Genomic DNA, 25,530 nt, shown 5'->3' with positions numbered 1-25,530 from the left:
TCCCGCTCCTAAGGGGGCCTCGCCTCGGCCCGGTCAGCTGGGGGCCCCAGGGAGCGGCCGGGGCGGCTGCGGGCGCGGATCGCCGGCCCTCGGTGGGTGGGAGCCCCCCGATCCTGGCCTCAGGCCCCGCCCCGCCTCTGCTGCCGCGCCCTCCTCTCCAGGCCCCGGTGAGTCTTTCGGGCTTCGCCCACCCCGCGGGCCCCGGGCATCTGCTTAGAGCCAGAGCTCAGCTCCCCCTTCCTCCCACCCGGCCTCCGCTGCCACCCTGCGGACAAAGGAATCCGGCCCCCCGCCCCCCACCCCCGGCATCCTGCCTTGAGCCACGCCCCCAGCCCCACCCCCACCTCCCGACGATCTGCCGCCCCTACCCCGCTTTCCTGCTGACCCCCCCAACCCCGATAGCCCTCTGCAAGCCGGTTCGGGCCTCCCCGGTATCAGCCTGCTCCCACCGTGCCCCCCAGGACTGGCCTTCAGATTGCTTTCAGCCCCTCCCTCCCCCCAAGGTGAGTGCACCTCTTCCCCACCCAGTCCTCTATTTAGCTTCCTTTGCCCTCCAAGTCGGCCTAAAACATCAGCGCCCCCCGCCCCAGGCTGGCAGTGGATGCCCACCCCGCTGCTCGGGAAGGCGAGCCCTTCATGGCTAGCACGGCCCAGCCCGGGACAAAGGAATCCTGGCCCCACCCGCCCCGGCCTGGGACTCGGACTCTGGCATCCCCTCTGCCCTTCGGCTCATCTCTAACACGGGACTGCTGGAGAGCCCCGGACACCCCCCAAGGGGCCCCGGTGCCCCACCTTGCCAACTCTCCGATCACTCAGCACTCTGCCCCACCTGCATGGCTTGTATTCCCAACTCCTGCGACCTCCCCGGCCCATTCCTTTCGCAGCCTTCAGTTCCTTTTGGGGATCCAGATTTTGCTCCCGGTCTCCTCCTCACCCCCACTACTCCTCCATCAGCTCCCCCCCTTGGCCCAGAGCCAGTAGTCAGAGCTCACCCCAACGCCTCCTCGGCCCCCCATCTCAGTCCACATCGTCCTGTAACCCCAGCCTCGCCCTGGCCCTACTCAGGTCTCCCTTTGCCAGCACCCCCAGGCTTGCCCGCCTCCCCCTTAGTCAGATGCCAAGAGGTTCCGGGGGAGGGATGGAGAGCTCTCACTCTCGGGGACACCCTATGTGCCTCCAGCTTTCAGAGGAGGGATTGGGAGGGGGAGGAGTAGAAGTGTGAACTGTTTCTGGTCGGGCCTTCTAATTTGCCCAGGCTGACCCCGATGACTGGCCCCTAGCTTGTTTTGACTCTAGGCCTTCTGGGCAAGACAAGGGGCTTTTGCTATCCAGGGTACCTTGGTCTCCTGAGATCCTTGCGAGGAAAGCCACCCTCTTTCCTGGGAAGACAAAGGCAAGATTCCCTCTCCTCTGGGCTATTTATTCGCCCTCAGCTAAGTCTGCCAAGGATTTGGACCTGTTCCAGGAGGAAAACATGGAGCCTGAGAGAATGGCCTCTGGGATTCCGAGGAAGCCATCTCAGGTAAGCCCAACATCAGCAGATCTGAATGCTTCCAAAGACACAGAAGAGCCAAAGATTGTATAGAATTCATCAACAGCTATTATTTATACATGGGGGGGTTAATTCCCCCAATTTCTAACTCCCCTTCTTTAAACCACTTGGCCTCCCCCTCCCATTTTTCTTCAAAGCTTTCCCTTGTAGAGACTGAGCACAATCACACAGTGGCCCTGTCGGGGTGGGCTCTGACCAGAGTGCTGAAATGTTTCTCACCTGCTTCTCTGTTTTGTGGCCTTCTGTCAGAATTCTCCTCCTGATCCCGCTGACTTCCCTCAAGTCGCCCCGGCCCTTCCCCAACGGGGCACAGGGGTATTCCATTTCGTTGATGGGCCATAATATATCCCACCAGCTCCCAACTGATGGGCTCCCTCTTTGTTTTCAGTTCTCTGCTACAAACAAAAGGGCTGCTGTGAATATTTTGGTACATAGGGAACCTTTGCCCCCCTTTCTTTGATCTCTGAATCAGCAACTTGTAGTTCAGCCCCTATTAAGTTAGACTGAATTTCAAATTTGGAGTTTCTCAGAGGTGGCAAAGACTTCAGGAGTCAATACTCGCCTCTCTTAGTACTGACAACGCCTCTCCTCATGCTTCCTTCCCTTACTAGCTATGTGACCTTGCCTGCCTCAGTTTCCATATCTGTAAAGTGTATACTAGTGCCTACCTCCTAGGGTTGTTGTGAGGATAAAATGAGAAAATAATGGTAAAGAATTGGATAAAACCCTCTCCCTAGGATTGAAATTCTCTGTGCTTCCCATTAGCAATCATAGGCCTTCCTTGTTCCGACTTCTTTCAGCATTCCTCCTGTTCAAATTGACCATCCAGTCCTAATGACTGTCTTCTACTGACCTGCAGGATTTTCACTTTCCTTTCTTGTTGAAATTGGTCTGGCTCTCGGTGTCTCTCTCCCTCCCAACTGTTGCCATTCTACTAGGGGACTTCCTCATGCATCCTAAAGTTTCCCTCAGTCTCCTAAACTCCCAAACTGTCATTCTACTTAATCTCCACACACATGTTCACCCCAAGAGATTGTAAGCTCTTTGAAGGCAGGGACTGTCTCTTGTCTCTTTTTGTATCTCCCAGCACTTAGTCCAGTACCTTATGGTAACAAGCACTTAATAAATGTTTAGTGATTGATTCATGCCCTTGGTCTGGCCATCATTCACCTTTCATGTTCCAGAGCTTCACAGTTTTTATCCACTTTCACTTCTTCCTGGTGCTATGCCTTATTACTCCTAACAAGATTCTTTTTTAAAATAAATATATATTTATGTCTTTTGGTTTTTCCATCATTGTTTTTCCCAGTATTCCCCCCTTTCAGAGAACTATCTCAAATAATGAGATTATTTTTTAAAAAACAAAGGAAAAAGGGGAAATATTATCACAACCAATTGATCAAATGAAAGAATACAAATACATACACATACATACATATATATGTATATATATATATGTATATGTATACATATACACAGTGTGCAGCATCTGTGACTTCCTTCGACCCCAAAGGGGTGGGTTTGGAGCAAGCTTTCTCTCATCTCTTCTTTCTTACCACCTTGCTCTTTATCAATTGTTAGCATTCACTTTTGAATCTGTGTGTGTGTGTGTGTGTGTGTGTGTGTGTGTGTGTGTGTGCATATGTAAGTGGGTTGTTCTTTCCACTTACATTATTGTAATCATTGTATATATATATATATGTATATATATATATATAACTTTATCCCTTTTTTCTCATGCATTTTATTTTATTTTCAGTTAAAATTAGCTCTCTCCTACCTCCTCCTCCTGTACACATTAAGAAAACAAACACTTAGAGTCAAGTAAATCTAATTCCCCCATTGGTTATGCCCAAAATAATCTACACGCTCTCTCTGGAGGTGCACAGCATGCTTCATCATGGGTACTGCAAATTTATTATAGATCATCACTCCTAGACTTATTATTCATCCACATCATGATCAATCTCTCTGCTCCTTAGCGTTTTTCCAGGCTCCCATCCACCTACCCAGTTATGCGTACCATTATCCCAGTCTTAACCTTTGGTGACTCAATTCAACTGTATACTACCCTCTATTTTCAAATTCCTTGTTCTCTTGTTCTCTCACCAAACAAATCCTATAAAACTTCAACTCTGGATTACTCCTAACATTGGCTTCCTCTGATCCTTCTCCTGTGTTGTTGATTGGAACTGGAGGCTATCATCAAATTGTACTGATTGATTCTATTCTAATTTGAGTTATTCTTTCCACATCATAGCTTTCCCCATCATAGTTTTGGTAAATTGAGGGTCAGCATAAGAAATTATTGGGAAGTTCTGCAGAAACTGCAATAAAGAAAAAATTTAGAAATTCACAAATGCATAAAGTATGTATACGGTATTGCATATTTTATCTTTCAAGATTATAAACTTCTTCTCTGGTACAAAGGGAGGGTCAAAAATATAATGTGGATTTTCCAGGTCATGAAAACATGATGCCTTAACCCCCTTGATGTGGAAGGAATAACTGACTGTAGGTGTCATCTCATCTCTGGTGGGCTTCCTTTCAGTTAGGTAAATCCTCCTTCCTGGCTCTATCCTCTCCTCTCCACTCACTAAAGTGAATCTTCTACTTCTGTTCTCTCTTCAGGTTCTTCTGTCACCTGCTCAGATGAAGACATTGTCTCACATTGAACCAAAAATTGGAGATTTTTTGCTTTGAGTTCTCTCTTTCCTTCTGCTGATCTCATACCCTTCATGACATCATTATCAACAATCTCACACCTTATTCCACTTCTTTTTGTTTTTAGGTGTCTGAGACTGGATTTGAACCCAGGTACTCCTGACTCCAGGGCCAGTGTTCTATCCACTGCGCCACCTAGTCGCCCCATAATTTTCAATTTCAAGAGAAGTATTTAATGTTATTTGGACTTCTTGGTCATTATTTAGTCTATTATGAATTTCAGGTTTTTGTTAGAGAAGGTACCTGTGAGCTGAGGTGTCTGCCTATACGGGCAATCATCTTACCCAGAAGTCACCAGGAAATGAATTCTTAATTTTTGGTGGGGCAGTGAGGATAAGTGACTTGTCCAAGGTCACCCAGCCAATAAGTAGGAAGTGTCTGAGTCCATATTTGTACTCAGGTCCTCCAGGCTCCAGGGCTGGTATTCTTTCCATTTTATTACCTAGCTGCCCCCAAGGAGATGAATTCTTAACCTAAGCTTAGAGGTAATTACTGAAGTTAAAGTAATAATTTGTACTACATTAAATGTAAAAATTTTACGCAAAATTAGCATCAGAACATCTAACATCAGAAGGGAAATTATCATCTGGGAGAACATCTTTATATCAGATTTCTTATATAATAATAATGATGATAAGATGTTGTTTGGTCATTTAAGTCATATACAACTATTTGTGAACTCATTTGGAGTTTTCTTGGCAAAGAAACAGAAGAAGTTTGCCATTTTTTTCTCCAACACATTTTCTGGATGAGAAAACTAAGGCAAACTGAGTTAAGTGACTTGCCCAGGGTCACACAGCACTAAGTGTCAGAGGTCAAATTTGAATCCAGGTCTTCCTGACTCCTGTCCTGGTGCTCTGTGTATTATGGTGACCCTTAGCTTCCCAAGTAGGTTTTTGATGTCCAAGGTAAATAGAACAGAAATATATAAGGCCAGTGACCATGCCACAAAGGGTCAAATGATTTGAACATACAGTTCCCAAAAGGAGAATTACAAACAGTTAACAATCAAATGAAATAAAAATCCAATCACTACAATATGGTCCTTCTGACCCTAATCTCTCAGGGATTTTGGATATTCTGAGGGGTCTTGAGTGGGGTCTCTCCCCTCTCCCATTGGTTTAAGCCCTTCCCAGCTGAGTTCCTCATATCTGTAAGAGGCTTGTAACTAACCCCCCCAATTCCTTTTAATTATCTAATATCAATTAGGATTGGGTTTTTTTTCTTTTTAAGGCAATTGATGGTACAATGGATCTGAACCTGGAGTAAGGAAGACCTGAATTCAAATCCAGACTCAAAAGCTTTCTAATAGTATGACCCTGTGCAGTTCACTCTGCCTCAGTTTCCTTAACTGCAAAATGGAATCTATAATAACACTTACCTCAAAGGATGATGATCAAATGGGATAATATTTTTTAGAAGTAATTAACAGTCTGGCACATAGTAATGTGTTCTTAATTGCTTATCTCCCCCCCCTTTCCTTTTTTCAGAGAGATGTTCCTTTCCACATCGTAGAAGAAACAAAAGTAAAAAACATTTTTCCTAATAACTTGAGGTTGTATTTTCCCTTAAACTATCTCAGTCTTTGGGGCAGTAGACTCAGAACATCTCTCAGATATATATGTACTGAATATATATATATATATATATATATACATACATATATATGTATATATATATATATATACATATATATTAGATATATATCAAATATATATATACTGGTTATATAGATTGATCTCTATATGTATACATATATATTTATGCATATGGATATAGATATAGATATATAATTGCTCTTACCAAGTTCATTACTATATGTGGCAACCTGGTTGATTCCTCTGACGGGATAAATACGTCTCCTTGCTCTTTGGGGATTTGATGCTCAGCTAGCTACAATACCTAGTCTGAATTTTTGAATATAATGGTAGAATTTTTTTTATTTACTGCCTGGGTTTTGCCCCTTTTTTCCTTTTATTTTCTCTTATTTTAAAATTCTTTGTTGTCAAAAGGTGCTCTTTGAGATTCATGTAAAAATATAGACAATGTCAAAACAAAAGATGTCAACAAAATATATTTCTAAAAGAATTCTCCTGGGGGCGGCTAGGTGGCGTGGTGGATAAAGCACCGGCCCTGGAGTCAGGAGTACCTGGGTTCAAATCCGGTCTCAGACACTTAATAATGACCTAGCTGTGTGGCCTTGGGCAAGCCACTTAACCCCCTTTGCCTTACAAAATAAAAAAGAATTCTCTTCACATTTTTTTCCACTAAGAGTTAAATTTATTCTCTTAGGAAATAATTTTTATTATATCAGTTTTTTCTTTATAATCCAGAAAATATTTTTGCAGAATATACTGTATATGCTGGGTCCTCAGGAAAAATCCACAAAATTATTCATAAGAATTACTTATAACATATCACCTATGATGAGTTTGATGAGGAGACATTTCACACTGCATTCTTTCCCTCTTCATCAGAAACTCATCAATAATGAATAAGTTGGGGCAGCTAGATGGCACAGTGGATAGAGCACCAGCCCTGGAGTCAGGATGACCTGAGTTCAGACACTTAATAATTGCCTAGCTGTGTGACCTTGGGCAAGTCACTTAACACCATTGCCTTAAATAAGATAAAATAAAAAATAAATTAATTTAAAAAATAATGAATAAATCATACCCATCCCCTCTCACATTGTAGGTAAAAACTAATCACAATAAGATATTTCTCAGCTGTCTTCCAGTTTCTAAGATAAAATACTTTTCTCAACATTCCATTTGTTTTTTTCAATTTATGGTTTCAGGTGATTGTCCTGACACTTTCTAGGAGTGTGACTTTTGAGCAAGTCTGTGGTCTTCTCTGGACTTCAGTTTCCTCCTCGTGAAAAAGTAAGGGAGCTATTCTAGGTGATTTAATAAAGTGTAGCTCTAAATTCTGTGACTTTGTATGCTTCCAGGAATCAGTGACATTCAAGGATGTAGCTGTGGACTTCACCCAGGAGGAGTGGTGTCTCTTAGACACTTCTCAGAAGGCTCTGTACAAAGATGTCATGCTGGAGACCTCCCAGAACCTGCTGTCATTAGGTAAGGATAGTTTGGGTTTTTTTGTAGATTTTTTTCAAGGCAGATGGGGTTAAGTGGCTTGCCCAAGGCCACACAGCTAGGTAATTATTAAGTATCTGAGACCGGATTTGAACCCAGGTACTCCGGACTCCAAGGCTGGTGCTTTATCCACTATGCCACCTAGTCGCCCCCCCCCCTTTTTTTAGGTTTTTGCAAGATAGTTTTTGATTTGACTCAAAACTTGTCCAAGGAATTGTGGATCTGATGTAAAGGGAAGATCTTTGTTCCTTCTTTTCCTAACTATTATACAGGCTTCATGGATCAAGTATTTAACTATTATTAGAAACTGTGATATTTAAAAACTTATTGGAGATGGAGTTTTGGGATAATTTGATTATTTTATTAATTAAGGTCATTTGACCATCTTTTTCTAATGATGGCAGGATCACAGTTTATATGCCCTTTAAAGAGGTGTTCCTGAGGGGTAGAAATCAACTCAGATTGGTTAATACAAAGACAATTGTGGACTACATTAAAATGAAGGTATTGGGGTATGTGACTCGGGTCACTGATGTTGATGTTTGTCCTTTGTTCCCAAAGAAGACCATGACATCAGGGAGGTGACACCATGACAAGCTTGTGAATTGAATTTGAGTGAGGGATGCTGTGCTAAGTCACCAGTCTCACTTTCCTCTCTGGAATCATATGGGTCCAGTGACCAGATATGGATCAGGATAACTGGAGATGGCCCTGAATGTGAGGTTAAGTGACTTGCCCAAGATCAATTGTCTGAGGTCAGATTTGAAGTCAGGTCCTCCTGACTCCAGGGCTGGAACTCTGTTCACTGCATCACCTAGCCACTCCTCAACGCTTGCTCGAACAGACATCAATTTATTTCCATATCACCTTTCTTGATAATAAGGAGAATCAACCTTTCCTAAGACCTGACTGAGCAAATGCAATTAGCAGGAATAAACCCACTTGCCAATACTTAGGATTTCTTTTCAAGACTAATTAGATCTTGGTCTAGGTAAATCTCTAAAAGATATTTCCCACACTGGTTAGATTCTGAATGAGTAGGTAGAAAAGGAAAAAAACCTTGATCCTAATACATAATTAGTTATTAAATATTAGAGAGAAATATTCATTCCTCACATTACCAAAGATTCTCAGTCGCTTCCTGTCCATAAAGACAGAAACCCCCTAGTTCTCCATTCATACATCAAAGATCTTTTCATTCTCTGATAGGAACTGGAAGCTTCATTTATTTTTTTTCCTGAAACCATTCCTTCCTAATTCTAGAGTTTGGTGAAAAATGAAATCATAATTACAAGCCTGAAAGATGATCACTCAGTTTTTGTTTGAAAACATCCAGTGAGGAGAACCCCCTAACTCCTGGGGTAGCCCTTTACCCTTTGAGTTGTGCCTTATCCAGGACCTTCTTATTGACGGTCTCAATATGTAACCCTCTGCTGCTAGTCTTGTATTCTAGGATCTGTCAGATCAACTCTGTCCTTTATTTTCCCCCTTGATACTTCTCCCAAATTCAAATGTCAATGCTGGAAGCTATGAAAATGATTCTATGACTTCCTCTCTCTCTCTCTAGGAGCTCCTAGAATCACTATATTGGTTATCACCAAGGGTTTTGACGCTGCTTTGTGACCCTTCCTAACATGTCTCCTTTCCCTAAAGAGAACTAAATTTACAAGTTCTCTGCATCCTCAGAGCTTCCTTATTTATCATGAACAGGGCTTCCAGTTGCCAAAGCAGATCTGATCACTCATTTGAACCAGGAGGAAACTTGGATGCTGAAAGAAGAAGACCTAAGGAGTTCCTATATAGGTAAGTGAATGAAACTGGGCACTGTTACCTCAGGAAATCATTATCTGGAAATATTGTACAGAGAACTCTGCCAGAAATGCCCCAAAGTCATTCATAAAAGAATAAGGCTACTTTCCAGTTCAATCAAAATCTCTTTTTTGGTCAACAAAAGTCACTTTTCCAGTCTCTCTTGCCTGATATTTGACTACACTTGAAGAAAGATTAGTCCCCTGGTATGACACAGACCTTTCTCTTTCCCCATCTTGATGGGCTCCTTTATCCAAGAAGTAATCTTTTGAGTCAGTATCCCTGTCAGTTCATTGATATGACAAACGATCCCTTGCCCATTGGGTCTAGTATGCTTCCCAAAGTCCTAAGACGGACTCAAGGGTCAGAGGAGATGTTTGTTGTCCTTGAGGGTTTGCAACCCACCTTGAACATGTGAGATATAGTTTTAGAATGATGCATGCTGCCTTCTAAGGCTCGATCATATCTCTGGCACTTATAGGATATGCTTTCAGAGTAGATAAAAAAAACCAATAGAACTTGGATTCAATCCGACAATCCATTTGGGTTACCCATGAAATCCTACATAAACGTTCAATAAATCAACTGCATAATCACAGACTAGGGGACAAAGATCCATCCAAACAAGCCAGTGGATACAAAAGCAGAGAAAGTAATTGTTAATTCAAGTTAAGAAGATTTGTAAAACCCTTACTATATGTGAATCTGTGCTGTGTGCTGGGAATAGAAAAAGAAGCAGTAATAAAGACAGTCCTCACCCTCAAAGAGCTTACATTCTAATGGGGAGGAGGAAAATGATACTAAAAGAAACCAAAAGATGGTTGATGGGGGGGGGAAGAGATGAGGATACCTACGATGGTGGCATGGTTGTAAGAATATAATAAGAGTATTGAGAGTGCAACCTGGATAGGAGTGAAGATATGGTTGTTTTGGGTAAACATTTTAAAAAATAAAGGTCTAGGAAGTACCAGCCAATCAGAGGAAAAGGCTACAGGGGTAGAGGCATTTCTATTGCATGAAATCTAGGGGAAGAGTAAGTCTAGAAGTTTCTATGACTTGGTTGAGAAAGTCTGGAAGAGGCAGGGATGCAGTCTTGGATAGAATGAAATGAAAGACAGGCTGCATGAAAAGCCACCTAATGACCATCCCAATGGAGTTAAAAGTCCCAATGTACACAAAACAACACATAGTAATAAATATATGGTAATGATGTTATCACTATACTTTTTTTTGCTTTTGGGGGTTTCAAAAACTTTAAATATTTATTCTTCTAATTACATGCAAAGATAGTTTTCAACAATCATTTTTAAGGTTTTGATTTTCACATTTTTCTCCTTCCCTCCCTTCTTCCCCCCTTCCTCTGACAGAAAACAATCTAATATAGGTTAGACACAGTATAATACTTTATGATAAGTATTGATAGATTCAGAGAAGAGAGGAATAAAATGGATGGATACATGTCGAATCTCGGATCTAACCATTTTGACTTGATGATAGAATTACTTATCAATTTCTATGTGGAAAGCACTGTGCTAAGTGCTGGAGATACAAATAGAAAAATAACAGGGGCTTGGCCAGCCAAATGCTCACATTCTATCAGAAGGGGAACCCATAACAATTTCTGTTGCCCACGAGATAAACGTGCCCTATTGTTCTTAGATTGCTGTATCAAAGTTGATGATAGGGCATGGTTTTTTTCTACCCTCAAATCATATCTGACTTTGATTCTGAAACTTGATAATGCAATGGAATTTAGTCGTTGGAATTTTTTCTCAGAGTCTCTAAAGTTTCTGAGTAGGTAGGGATGTGACACCCAAGGAAGCAGTTGGCTATTTGCATCTCCTCTGGGCATCTCTTCTTTGGCTGCCAGGATGATGCCTGAGTCACTCCCCAGTGGTTACCTAATATGTGTTGAAGGGAGTGGGCATATTTCTTCAGTTATTGTATCAAATTGATAAAAGTTGGCAATGATATGGTTACAAAAAACTCATAAAGAAATATGAAATATATAGCCTTCCCTTACCAAAGAATAAGCAATAACAGACATCTGAATAATGAATTTCTATTTTCAATAGACTCTCTGGAAAGTCCTAGGTTCAGTTCTTTCCTTATAAGCGGTGTGATATTTGTCATATCACTTACCCATTATGCTTCCCATTTCCTGAGATGTAAAGAATATTAAGAATGCCTGCCCTGGTAGATCTAGGAGGATCCAGAGGTTTAGTTTGTATCTCTCTATATAAGTCATTTTTCAAGATGAGTCATTTTACAAGATGTGAGTAATTTATTATTATTAATTTCTATTTTTGAGTTTGAAGATTATTCTTTTTGACTGAGTAAATGAATGAAAAATCATTTTTACACTATTTATTATATGCCAAGAACTATTTAAGTGCTGAGAGTCCACATAGGAAAAAACCAGTCTCCAAATTCATGTAGTTTGCACTCTTATTGGAAGAAGATAACATATAGCCATAGTTTAGATCTGGCCTGCAAGCCATAAGGAGGCCCTTGAAATCATTTGATCTCTCATTACCATGGCAACCACAGGTAGGACTCAGAATTCAATAAATCTAGGAGTTTTTTTACTGGTTAATTAATTAAATGTTTGACCAATTATAACAGACAAATGACGTTATAAATATCCAAATGGCACTTGGCAGAAAAAAAAAAGGTTCCCTGTTCTTGGTTTAGGTGGAAAGTCCCAGAAGTCAAGGGGGCACTGGTTCGGATGGCAAAGTCTTGGGTCCTTAGGTTACACCAGTGGATCAGATGACAGTTCCTGGGTGTCTGTAGGTGAGAGAGACATAACAAAGACTAAGGTCTAGAGAGTGTTAGGTAGCAGTGACTTTGCAGGTGATAAAATCACAAAGTCCTCCATCTTCCTTGAGGATTAGAGTTAGTGTCACTTTTCTCATTGAAGCAATGTAACAGTAAAATAACCTTTATGGGTTTGCGATGACATTAAAAGGGGGGGAAGAGAAGAGGAGAGGGAAGGGCAATGCTAGTTGTCATATATCTGGTCTGGTTGGATGTGTACCGAGCATCTAGGATAGGGTAGGGAAGAGAGGGAGAAAAGAGCAGAAAGAAGAACGGAGAATGTTAGTATAAATCTATTTTTTCCTGCTAATGGAAATAAACAAGTATATTTCTATCTTTCTATTTCCTCAGGTGGGGAAATCAGGACTCAAACCAAGGAGTCTACTCCAAAATTGAGCATTTCCTGTGATTTCAGTCTAAGAGAATTCTGGGATCGTGAACACAATTTAGAGAAGAAGCGAGGACACTGGGAGGGTCATTCCAGACCATTCAAAATTAACCTTAGGAAGACTTCCAGTAAAGAGAGAGATGAGGAATGTAATAAATTTCAGAGGCATTTTAACCAAGACTTAGATCTAACCCTTTCTGTCCAACAGACAGTCCCCACTGGAAAAATTCACCATGAATATGATGAAAATGGAAGGAGATTCAGGCGATATTCGGACCTAATGCAATTTAAGAAAATTACCTCAGGGATTGGATATTCCAGATACAGTGAATATAGAGACCATTTCCATGAGCAGAATGAACTCATTCATCATCATCTGAAGCAAACTGGAGTGAAAAGTTTTCAAGATAATTGTGGTGAGACAGGTTTTGCTTTAATCCCAGACCTTATTAGTTATCAGAAAAGTCATACTGGTGAAATGTCTTATGGAGGTGATGAATGCGGTGTAGGTCTCATTCATCAATCTTCTCTTAGTTTACATCGGAGAGTTCCTCCTAAAGAGACTTTGCATGGATGTAATCAATGTTGGAAGGTCTTCTTTCAGAGCACAGATCTTATTAAACATCAGAAAATTCATAGACCAGAAAAGCCTCAGAGCACAACCCGTATTTCACATCAGAGGGTTAATTCTGGAGAGAAGCTTTATAAATGTAATCATTGTGGAAAGGCTTTTAGACAATCCTCCAATCTTGTTGTCCATCAGAGGATCCACACTGGAGAGAAGCCCTATAAATGTAATGAATGTGGGAAGGCATTCAGTCAAAGCTCAACTCTTATGACACATTATAGGATTCATACCGGAGAAAAACCTAACAGATGTAATGAATGTGGTAAAGCATTCAGTCAGAGCTCATCTCTTATAGCACACCAAAGGATTCATACTGGAGAGAAGCCCTATAAATGTAATGAATGTGGGAGAGCCTTCGGCCATAGTTCATCCCTTATTGCTCATCGAAGGATTCATTCCAGAGAAAAACCTTACAAATATAATCAAGGTACAATAGCTTTCATAAAGCCCTCCAAACTAACAATACATCAGAGAATTCACACTGGAGAAAAGCCCTATAAATGTAATGAATGTGACAAGGCCTTCAGGTGGAGGGCAAGGCTTATTACTCATGAGAGAATTCACACTGGAGAGAAACTTAATGAACATAATCAATGCGGAAAAGCTTTCAAACAGTCCTCCAAACTTGCAGGACATCAGAGGATTCATACAGAAGAGAAATTATATCAATGTGATGAGTGTGGGAAGACCTTTTCCCAGAACTCATCCCTTATTGCACACCAAAGGATTCATTCTGGAGAAAAACCTCATAAATGTAATCAATGTGGAAAGACTTTTAGAAAGCCTTCCAGACTTGTAATACATCAGGAGATTCATACTAGAGAAAAATCTTATAAATGTAATGACTGTGAGAAAGCCTTCAGTGAAAACTCATCCCTTACTGAACACAAGGTGATCCATACTGGAGAGAAACCTTACAAATGTAGTCAATGCGGAAAGACTTTTGGACAGACCTGCAACCTTGCTGTGCATCAGAGGATCCATACTAGGGAGAAGCGTTATAAATGTAAGGAATGTGGGAAAGTCTTCAGTGAAAGGTCATCTCTTATTGGGCATCAGAAGATTCATTCTGGAGAGAAACCTTATAAATGTAACGAATGTGGGAGTGCCTTCAGACAGAACTCCTCTCTGATTGCCCATCAACGGATTCATACGGGAGAGAAGCCCTATAAATGTAGAGAATGCGAGAAGGCCTTCAGCCGCAGCTCATCCTTTATTGCCCATCAACGGATCCATACTGGAGAGAAGCCCTATAAATGTAATGAATGTGGAAATGCATTCAGCCATAGCTCATCCCTGATTGCACACCAGAGGATTCATACTGGAGAGAGGCCCTTTAAATGTAATGAATGTGGAAAGTCTTTCAGCCACATCTCATCCCTGATTGCACATCAGAGGATTCACACTGGAGAGAAACCTTATAAATGCAATGAATGTGGAAAGTGCTTCAGCCAGAAGTCATCCCTCATTGTCCATCAGAGGATTCATTCTGGAGAGAAACCTTATAAATGTGATCAATGTGTTAAGGCTTTCATAAATGCCTCCAAACTTTCTGTACATAAGAGAATTCACACTGGAGAGAAGCCCTATAAATGTACTGAATGTGGGAAGGCCTTCAGCCGTGGCGCAAATCTTATTGTACACCAGAGGACTCACAGTAGAGATAAATCTTATAAATATAATCGTCAAAAGTCCTTTGGACAGCCCTCCACCCTTGTACAGAAGAGAACTAATTTGGGAGAGAAGCTCTACAAAGACAATGAAGGTGGGAAAGCCTTCACTCTGAACTCATATCTTCCTGGATGTGAAAAAATTCATACTGGACCAAAATCTTCTAAATCTATGTGAGGTGGAAATATCCTTAACTGGAGGTAGAGTTTGTCATATATCAGAAAATTAATATTGTTCATGAATCTATAGCATTTTAAAAAATTTCTTACATCCATCTTGTATTAATTAATATTCCAGAATTAATATTCCAGAATTAATATTCCAGAACATTCTTGGACCATAATTTCTTCATGTATTCCATAAGTGATTGGTAACCACTTTGTTTCTAATTTGTTGATACAGAAAAATTGCTGCTGTGAATATGTTGGTATATGGTCAATTTTTTAAGGACACATAAGTAGTGCAGATAGAGTACTAGATCTAAAGTTGGGAAGAACAGAGTTCAAATCTGACCTTGAACACTTACTAGCTGTGGGATCCTACAAATCCCTTAACCCTTAGCCCTTTCCTCAGTTTCCTCATCTGGAGGAAATAAACCGAAGGAGGAATGGCAAGCCCCTTCCAGTATCTGCTATAAAACAAACAAACAAACAAACAAACAAACAAACAAAAAAACCAAAACACCCAAATGGGGTTCCAAAGATTTGGAAATAACTGAAAACAAGTGAACAGCAACAACAACCACATTCTACATTTAATACTCAATCTTAAGCAGAAGAATCTTTCTTTTATAGTTCTTTTTTTATCATGGTTTTTTACATTTATTGAATACTAAGGTAGAAGTGACTCTTTCCAAAGTGACCAGTGGGCTCTTAATTGCCAAATTCAATAGTTTGATTTTATTTATCAAACCTCATCTTTCTTGACTGCTCTGCCATCTTTGTTACTATCTCTTTTTCAATAATCTTTTCTCTTTAGGTTTTAGGACACTATAATCTCCCAGTTCTACAGCTACCAGCTGACTCCTCAGTCTCTGCTAGATGGTTATCTGGGTCATGCTTCCTAGCCATGGGTGTCCCTCAGGGTTCTGTCCTGGGCAATTTTCTCTTTTTTCTTTCTATACTACCTCAGTTGATGATTTCAGCAGTTCCCATGGATTTAATCACTATCTCTAGCCTAAGGATTCTCAAATCCACTTATCCTGCCCTAAACTTTCTCCTGACCTCCAGTTTTGTATTTCTAACTACCTATTAAACATTTTGAACTGAGTCTCCAGTAGTAGACATGTTAAACTTAATGTGTCCAAAACTAAATTCACCCCACTCCTTTGCAGAGATGGGAGGTTCACTGTGTTGAATATTTTATATGTTGTCAGACTTTTTTTTAATATGCTTCTCAATTGCTGTGTTTTCCCCTTTATAAAAAATATTAGTTGTTATATAGGATGCTATTATGGAAGTGGAGAGATGTGGGAAAACTGAAATGAATTTTAACAATATAAATTTTAAAATAAAACTTTAGAAACAATAACTTAATCCCATGTGGGTCAAAGAACAAATCCAGAACAATGTAATAAAAAGAAAATGACAATAACAGGATAGAGTAGCAGCATTTTTGGAATTCAGACAAAGCAGTCTTGAGGGGAAAATGTATATCTTTGACCACCTTCATCCCTAACTAAGAACAGAACAGATTGAGAAATGGAGTAGTTTATGGAAGAAATTTCAATTTGAAGACTAAAGTCCAAACTAAAAATCCTCAAAATCAGTGAAGAGTAATAATTTAAACCTCTTTAAATTGGTAAACAAAAAAATGCTAGATTTTGTAGGGAAAAGCAGTCTGATTTTAAAAAGCTAAAAGAAAACCTAAATTGTCAATATTAAAAAAGAAATTGGAAATATCACAACACAGAGAATAGAATATTGAACCTGGAGGTGATCTAGTCTCTGACACTTACTAACGAAATGACTGGGCAAATAACCACTTTTGGCTTCTGTTTTCTCATCTCTAAAAAGAGGGTAATAATAACACCTCCAAGGGTTGTAGTGAGGATAAAATGCAATAATATTTTGTAAAATTCTTTAAAAATATTCAATAGTTATATAAATGCTAGTTCTTTGAGTTAATGATTTATTACATATTTTTACAATTATATATCAACCTTTAAATGTATAGATGAATATTTACAAAAATATTAAATATATATTAGCATAAGATATAATTTAAGCAAACAAAACTCTAAAAATTAATTTGAACCATCCATCAATGGACTTCCAAAGAAAGTTAGCTGGTATGAAATTTATTCAACATTCTAAGAGCAATGAATAACAATAGTACACACACACACACACACACACACACACACACACACACACATACACACAATGCAGGCATGGCCATAATGGATGACTCCTTGGAACATGTACAGACAATTGATGAAGCTGCTTCTGAAAAGGTGTGATTATGTGTAATGGAGGACCTATACTTCTATTCAGGACATAGTAAGATATTTTGATTAGCCATTTGGTTTTCTACATAGTGTTGTAAAGACATTTATTTAGAAATGGAATTAGAAATGAGAATACATATAGAGGGTCCAAAGAAACTAAAGTTCACTCTCTTCCTAGGCATCTTTCAAATGAAAAAGAAGAATAGCAGGGACCCACTTGCCATAGAGAAGGTCATATGTGGACATGAATACTTGATCCTGATTCTTTGCTTCTCTGTGTTTACTCTCTGTTTATGTTAAGGGAAGGAAAATCAAAGACAGAATGGACTAGGCTACACATCCTTGTGAGTCTCGGAGTGTTGGAAGTACTGACAACACCTGGAGTCCATAATAGAATATACTGGGAGCTCTTGAGTCCCTACCTGTTGAGGAAGTAGCTTTAAAGAATGCCCTTCCTGGTCTAGTCCAGGGAGGAATCAACCAGGCAACTGAGATACTGTGCCAGGGAATTAAGAGAGGGGTTCTTTTTTTGACTCTACTGTAATCATAAGAGACCAACCTCTACCAAATTGAACTTATTCTCACCATGGATGCTAGCCCTAAAGCAAACTAATGACTTTTTGAAATGTAAAGAAACAATGACAAAATGAAAGAATAAAAATGAAAATGTAAAATATGTCACTGGAAAAACAACTGACCTGGAAAATGGATCTAGAACAAGATAATTAAGATTTATTGGTCTATCTAAGAATCATGATTTTAAGAAGTCTAGACATCATATTTCAAGAAATTATCAAGGCAGACTGCCCTGCTACCGTGGAACTACAGGGCAAAATAGAAATTGAAAGAATTCACCCATCACCACCTAAAAGATTACTGAAAGAAAAAATTCCCAGGAATATTACATCCAAATTCTATAGCTTCCAAATCAAGGAGAAAAAAATCGCAAGCAGCCAAAAAGAAACTGTCCAAGCATCATGGAGCCACAATCAAGATAATACAAGAGCTTCTACAATAAAGGGTCAGAGGACTTAGAATATGGTATTCTTGAGGGTAAAGGAGCTAGGATTACAACCAAGAATCTACCCATAAAAATTTAGAAAATCCTTTAGGGAAAAATGGATATTTAATGAAATAGAGAAATTTCAAATATTACTGATGAAAAGACAAGACCTGAACAGAATTTTGACTTTCAAATGCAGATGCAAGAGAAACATAAAAGTAATCAAGAAAGAGAAATTGTAAGAGATTCGTGGAAAGATGATACTTGTAACTTCTAAGAACTTTATTATTATAAGGGCAGTTAGAAGGAAGAAATATAGATAGGGGGTATAAGTTGATCATGATGGGGATGATATCCAAACAGATAAAATTAAGGAGTTAGAAAAAGGGATGTACTGGGAGAAAGAAAGTAGAGGTAAAATGGAGCAAATTAAATTATGTCACATAGAAGAAATACAAAAGTGTTTTTACAATGGAGAGGAAGGAATGATATTGGTTGGTGGGCAACAATTGAACCCTCTCAGCAGAAGTGACTCATAATGGGAATAACATACACACTCAATTGGGTATAGAAATATATCTTACCCTACAGGGAAGTAGGAAGGGAAGGGAATAAGAGTAGGGAAATGTGATAGAACAGCAGTTTGGGGGGAGTGGGGATCAGAAGCAAAACACTTGTGCTTTGTGGAGGGATGGTATGCAAAGACAAATGGGCAAAAACTGGATGGAGGAAAATACACAGCAATTATAATTGTGAATTAAATGGAATAAAAATTCATAAAATGGAGATAGATAGCAGAGTGAATTTAAAAAACAGAATCCTACACTATGTTGCTTACAAGAAATACTTGAAAATGAGTAAAGTAGAATATATTATACTCTAGTTAAAGTTAAAAAAAAAGCTGGGGCAGCAATCATTTTCTCAGAAAAAGCAGAAGTAAAAAATAGATTTAAAAGAAATAGGGAAGGAAACTCAATCTTGCTAAGAGATATAAAAAAGAAAGGACTTATATGTGCAAAAATATAGCAGCTCTTTTTGTGGTGGCAATTGAGGAAATATCCATCAATTGGGAATGATTGAACAAGTTGTGGTATATGATTGTAATGGAATACTTTTATCCTATAAAAAATGATGAGCAGGATGCTTTCAGAAAAACCTGGGAAATCTTATGTGAACTGATGCAAAGTGAACAGAACCTGGAGAATAAGTGTATACAGTAACAGCAACAATGTATGATGATAAACTGTGAATGACTTAGGTATTCTCAGCCACACAATGACCTCAGACAGCTACAAAGGGCTGATGACGAAAAGTACTATCCACCTCCAGAGAAAGAACTGATGTAGACTGAATGAAGATTGAAGTGAACTTTTAACAAATTTTATTTTTCTTGCTTTTTGTCGACTGTGTTTTCTTTTATAGCATGAGTATGTTTTGCATGACTGTGTGTGTATATCATATCTGCTTTTCTTTTCAATGAACATCTGGAGAACAAAGGAGGGTGAGGATATTAAAATCTTAAAATTTTTAATTTAAAATAATTTAAATAAATTTTAAAAGCAAATATTAAAGTTGTTTTTCATTAAATTGGAAAAAAATAAGTGGATAGAGCACTGGCCCTGGAGTCAGGAGGACCTGAGTTCAAATCTGACCTCAGACACCTAATAATTACCTAGCTTTGGGCAAGCCACTTAACCCCATTGCCTTGCAAAAAAAAAATAACATTACCTAAATTAATTTACTTATTTAGTGCCCTGCCCCACCAACTAAATTATTAAAGAATTACTTTATAAAGTCAGAGTGAATAATGAAATTCAGCTATCAAAAAGTCATGACTCTCAAGGAAAACAGTAAGGGAAAATAAGAAGGAAGGGATGCTCTAGAAATGCTTCTTCTTTTGTCCTCTTCCCTTGCAATCTTCAGACTGGCCTGGAAGCTGGATCAGAGTCACATTCAGAACAACATAGCTATTGCTTGTTTCTCCATTTGCTCTTTGTAGAGTCAGTTGTTGTGAATGGCTCACCTATATTGTTTTTTGCTCAGCTCTGATGCTATCAGTATATGACAATAATATTTTCCCTATTGTTCATCAGCTCAAATAATACAGGACAGGTTTTATTTGAAAAGACAGAAAAACAGAACATACAAAGAAATCCAAGGTGAGGCCATCAGGACTGAGATTCTGTTCACTTTGCTCTGGCAGATCTATATCCTCTCCCAAGGACCTGTACAATCAGGAAGGTATTGGTAAATGTTTAACAACTACACTATGAATGAAAAGAATGTATGCAATATATTTTAAAGTTTAATCTGCATTATTTACATTTCCTACAAAAAATCATCAAAATCATAAATGAAGCTCTAATTTATATCAATTGCCATTTTCTGAAGTGATAATCCCCACACTGAAAATTTAGCAAAGAGCTCTCCAATGACATTTAGAACAGCCTCCAGTACACCGCCATACAGTACAACCTCCAAATCAACAAGGAAAGAACAGTGATGATTGCTCTAGACTTGGCCTGGGGTCCTCTTCGGAGTCTGATCTCTTTCAGGAACACATATAGTCTTTCATAATGCTATAGTACTGCCCTGGGTGAACCTTCAGAAAAGATTATAGTTGAGACCCTAGAAAATTAGCCATATTTGACGTTAGCAATTGACTAAACTTGAAGGGTGAGTCAATCAGTTAGACAATAGAATAGACTAGGAAAAATGCCAAATATAGTCCTTGCTCTCACAATCTGGGTGGGGGGAACAATAAGCAAACAAATACATGCAAATGATGTCCAGGATAAATAGGAAATAATGATAGGCATTGGGATTGGGGAAAGCTTCTCATTGAAGGTGGGATTTTAGCTGAAGGAAGCCAGGAGATGGAGATGATCATGGAGGAGGGCATTCCAGTCAAGGAGGATAGCCAATGAAAATGCCTGGAGCCCAGACATGGAGTTTATTGTTCATGGATCAACAAGAAGGCCAGGGTCACAGTCTTCCAGAATGTGCGGTGGGGTGTAAGGTGTACAAAAGACTGCAAAAGATTTTGGAAGGGAAAGAGTGTAGATTATGAAAGACTTTGCCAAATGGAGGATATTGTATTTGTTTGTCAAGGTGAGAGGGAGCCACTGGACTTTAAAAAGTAAAGGGGTGACATATCTAAACCCATGTTTAGAAATGATGATTCAAAGACATAATCCAAATGGCTCCCCCCTATTGACACTTTTTAGATAACGTGGAACATTTATGAAGAAAGAGTATTTTTACAGATAAAAAATATGTATTATAATAGCAGTTCCATTCAGAAGTCATATGTCTTTTAAGTATCTTCAGCAGTTTGTTCAATTCTTTACTTTCTCTTTAGTTTATCTTTCTATTAGATTTATCCAATGCCAATAGAGGAATATTATAGTCTACTACTTTTATTGTGCTACTATTTATGTTTTAAGGTAGATAAGTTAATTTTTCCATCATGACTATAGATGCTGTGGTATTTGGAGACTATAAACTCACTGATGTTGGTCTGTGGTCTATGGTTACTTTCAGTATATATATTTTTCTTGTTTATTTATTGATATTATGCAGTTTATTTTTACTGTGTATGTTTTTACAACTTTTATTTTTTTAATTTGCCTCATCCATAGTAAATTATGTTCCAACTTTTCATTTTTATCCTCTTTGTCTTTGCTTTTTAGATGTGTTTCTTGTCAGCAACAAATTATAGGATTTTGTTTTCTTTTTCAGTGTGTCGCTTTCATTTCATTTGATTGTGTAATCCATTCACATTCCCACCACCATATTTTGATTGTCAACTTTCCTATCATGGAATTCTATTAAATTTATTCTTTTTTCTTTAGTCTTGTTATTTAACCACCTAATTATGTCATTTTTCTTTTTTTTCTTTCTCATAAGTGTTTAATTCAAAAATCTTCCCCTCCTCATCTCCTACTTATTTTGCCCATTCTGTTTTCTACTCTCCTTTTTAAAATTTTTTATTTTTTAGGTTTTTGCAAGGCAATGGGGTTAAGTGGCTCGCCCAAGACCACACAGCTAGGTAATTATTAAATGTCTGAGACTGGATTTGAACCCAGGTACTCCTGACTCCAGGGCCGGTGTTTTATCCACTGTGCCACCTAGCTGCCCCTCCACTCCTCTTTTAAAAAATATTTCTTTACTTTGTTCTCTTCATTAATTTTCTTTCCTGTCTACTCTAAACTTTTATGCTTTGATTCATAAACTTGATATTTATTCTTTCTTTAGTTTCTTTGTGTTTCTCAAACTCCAAACAGTTCACATTGGCCTTGACCATCTCTCCACCATGTCCAGAAGGCTTCTTTTCATGCTAGAAATGCTTCCATCTCTAAGGTCTCTTACTCTGATTAGTAGTTTTTCTCCTAACCTCCCTTTGAGAAAGCACCCATGCCAGCCATCATGCTTTCTTCAAACCCTGACCAACTCATGACACCCCAGAATACCTTCCCTACACTGCTTTCCCATTCCACATTCCTGATCCTTTTGTGTGCTTAGAATGTAAATTCTTTGTGAGCAGTTGTATTTCTTCTTGTTTGTATTATATTCCTGACCCTAGTACAATGTCTGGCAAATTGTAAACATTTAATAAATATCTTTATCTACCTATCTTCCTATTTCTCATGGAGTAAAGGCTTCTAAAGTTTCTAGAGTGAATCACTTCTTCTAAGTAATCTCCATATTTTCCAGGGGACTCTGTCACCTTGGAGAACAAGGGCCCCCAGGGGACCCAAGCTATGTGAGGAGACGAGACAAGGGAGAGGAAGGAGAGGAGGGAGAGGAGAAAGACAAAGGGAAGCACCATATCTCTCTTTGGTGGGAAAGGGTTCCTCATACTCACAAAGGGTCTCCTGGCTTTCATTACCAAATGTTGAGGTGAACTCAGAGCTGTCTGGAAGAAGCAGATCCAGATGGACCCTGCCTTGTCCCTGGTCTGGAGATGATTTTTGTGAGGGAGCACAAAAAGACACAAAGAGCCTATTCCAGCCAAAATTATTTTGCCAAAGCAGCAGAGTTCAAAAACCAGGATCTTGTTTATTGATTGACTTTTGGAGCAAAGGGGAGAGTTTATATATAAGAATTCTGGCATGTCTCCAGAAGTTGATGAGCTTCCAATGGTTAGGGTCCCAAGGAAGAGGGGTAGGGACAGGCAAGAGGAAGTTCCCTTTCTCAGGCTGATGTAGGTGGCACATGTCAGGTACTACAGATAAAGGGTAAGCATTGCCCTATCCGAGTTTTTCTCTACAGATAGGTGGAGAATGGATGTACCCTGTCAGTTTCCCAGGCTGAGGTCAGCTTTCCGCCATGCTTATGTTAGCAATTCTCCCCTCCAAAGTCCCCCTTTCTTCTCCAAGTCTAAGAAAAGTAAAATAATAAAGTTAATCCTGTCATTTATCCACCTCGCTGTCTAGTCAACAGGACACAAGATGCCTGGGTATTGATCATCTATGAGGGGGGGGGGGGCGCAGTTTTTCATGGAATGATAGAAAAGCTCTTCCCATGGGAAGAGCCAGCTTTTCCGATAGTTCACAAGGTCAGCAAACTTGACAATTGACTTTAGAAAGGCAAAGAATTACTGTCTGTTACACAAAGTCCAAGCTGACCACTTAGAATATGGTCCATAACCCTTATCAAGTCAATCAGCCACAACTGCTTAAGCCTCTGCTGTGTTCCAGGCGCTGTCTAGGCACTGGAGAGAAAAAGAACAGAAAAAAGACAACTGCTTTCAACGAGTTCATAGTCCAAGTCCCAGTCCTATTTTCCTTTTGATGCATTCTGAAACATTAGACCACAGTTCCATCTCCTGGGAAGGCGTACGGTTCCATGTTTCATTAGCTGTTGGTTCAATTTCCTTTGTGTCACAATATTTACTTAAGGATGTTTATAAACTCTTAGATGTCTTATTTGTATTCTTGCTTTCTGATTTTATTCTCTTTCTCATTAATTTAAATTAGCTTTTGTTCTGTTTTTATTTTTTTATTTCAAAATCTGCCATTATCTCTCTTCTATTGAGAGAACAAGAAAAAGAAAATCCCTGTTACAAACATGTTGAATCGACAAACCATACCATGCAGCACAACTAGACCCTCCCCACAGCAAGATCGCCTTTTTATTCCTCCCTAATTGATTTCCTCTTCTACTCCCCAGAAAAGTTATTTCAAACATTATCTTCCCCTTTTAAGCCTCTCCTCCCTTCCCCTCTTCCCTCTCTCATCTGAGGGGCTCAGATTTTACTTTAGTGAAAAAATTGAGACCATTTTGTGTGAGTTTCTTCCTCTCTGATTGGTTTAATTTCATCTCTTCCTTTTTTTTCAGTTTCTGACCATGAAGTGGCCCCTCTCCTGGCTAAGGCAAGTCACTCTATACATCCACTTGATTCCATAAACTCCCATCTTCTCCAGCAGATTATAATCTCAATCTTACCTTTCTTGCATCTTGAGCTATTTCCCTTTCTACTGGTTCTTTACTGCCTTTAAACATGCCCAACTCTCCCCATCCTTAAAAAAAAAAAACACCCAAATTCTACCATCTCTTCAAGCTATCGTGGCCCCACCTATCTCATACCTTGCAATCCAGTCAAATTCCTTTGCTCCTGATGCTCCATCTCCAGTCTTCATGACTTTGCACTGGTCTTCCCCATGCCTGAAATGCAGTTTCTCTTATCTCTACCTCACGGCATCTCTTTCTTCCTTTATGATGCAACTCAGGCAATGTTTTTTACATGAAACCTTTCCCCTTCAACTCGCCTCCAAACTCTCTTCAAAATTACATTTTGCTATGCTGTGTATCTGTACATATTTATTAACATGTTATTAAAATATTAACTTCATATTTATGTTTTTATGTATTCACATGTATATATTATAATAAATACTTGTCTCCTTTGACTTATATGTCTGCTTATGCATAGAGATAGTGTATCACCTAATATCTAGTTTCAGAGCCTGGCAATAGCAAGAACTTGAGAAATGTTTGTTGGCAATTAGCATCTTCTAGATACCCTCCTCGCCTAACTTTGTGACACTACCATCTCTTGGTTTTCCTTCTCTGACCATTCCCTTTCTAACTTCTTTGTTGGTTTATTATCTTTTTTCTTTCTTTTTTTTAAGGTTTTTGTTAGGCAAATGGGGTTAAGTGGCTTGTTCAAGGCCACACAGCTAGGTAATTATTAAGTGTCTGAGGCCGGATTTGAACTCAGGTCCTCCTGACTCCAGGGCTGGTGTTCTATCCACTGAGCCACCTAGCCACTCTTTGTTGGCTTCTTACCCACATCTTCTACATCATAGTCCTAATTGGGGCAATTTTCCAAAGTTCTACCTTAAGCCCCTTTGTCTTTTCTCTCTATCGCTTCATGAATTCCC

The 25,530-nt window shown here is 39.2% G+C and overlaps 1 protein-coding gene across 6 annotated transcripts; it reads left to right on the top strand.

Moving 5' to 3' along the window:
* Nucleotides 1–20,100, top strand: LOC141509838 (uncharacterized). 6 transcript variants are annotated; one of them, XM_074219660.1, is made up of 5 exons: nt 1–167; nt 1,281–1,522; nt 7,230–7,356; nt 9,085–9,177; nt 12,355–15,421. In XM_074219660.1, exons 2-5 carry the CDS (start codon nt 1,475–1,477, stop codon nt 14,865–14,867), a joined length of 2,781 nt encoding a protein of 926 aa, XP_074075761.1. In that variant the 5' UTR covers nt 1–167; nt 1,281–1,474; the 3' UTR covers nt 14,868–15,421. The 6 variants fall into 6 exon arrangements, with proteins under 6 accessions (XP_074075761.1, XP_074075763.1, XP_074075762.1 ...); XM_074219662.1 differs by having other exon boundaries at nt 74–167; nt 1,333–1,522; XM_074219661.1 differs by having other exon boundaries at nt 93–167; nt 1,297–1,522.
* Nucleotides 20,101–25,530: the final 5,430 nt, after the last annotated feature.

This window comes from Macrotis lagotis, chromosome 1 (assembly GCF_037893015.1).
Source record: "Macrotis lagotis isolate mMagLag1 chromosome 1, bilby.v1.9.chrom.fasta, whole genome shotgun sequence".
Lineage (NCBI taxonomy): Eukaryota > Metazoa > Chordata > Mammalia > Peramelemorphia > Peramelidae > Macrotis > Macrotis lagotis.
The sequence above is the reverse complement of the archived record's forward strand: the minus strand, read 5'-3'. Positions and strand labels throughout refer to the sequence as shown.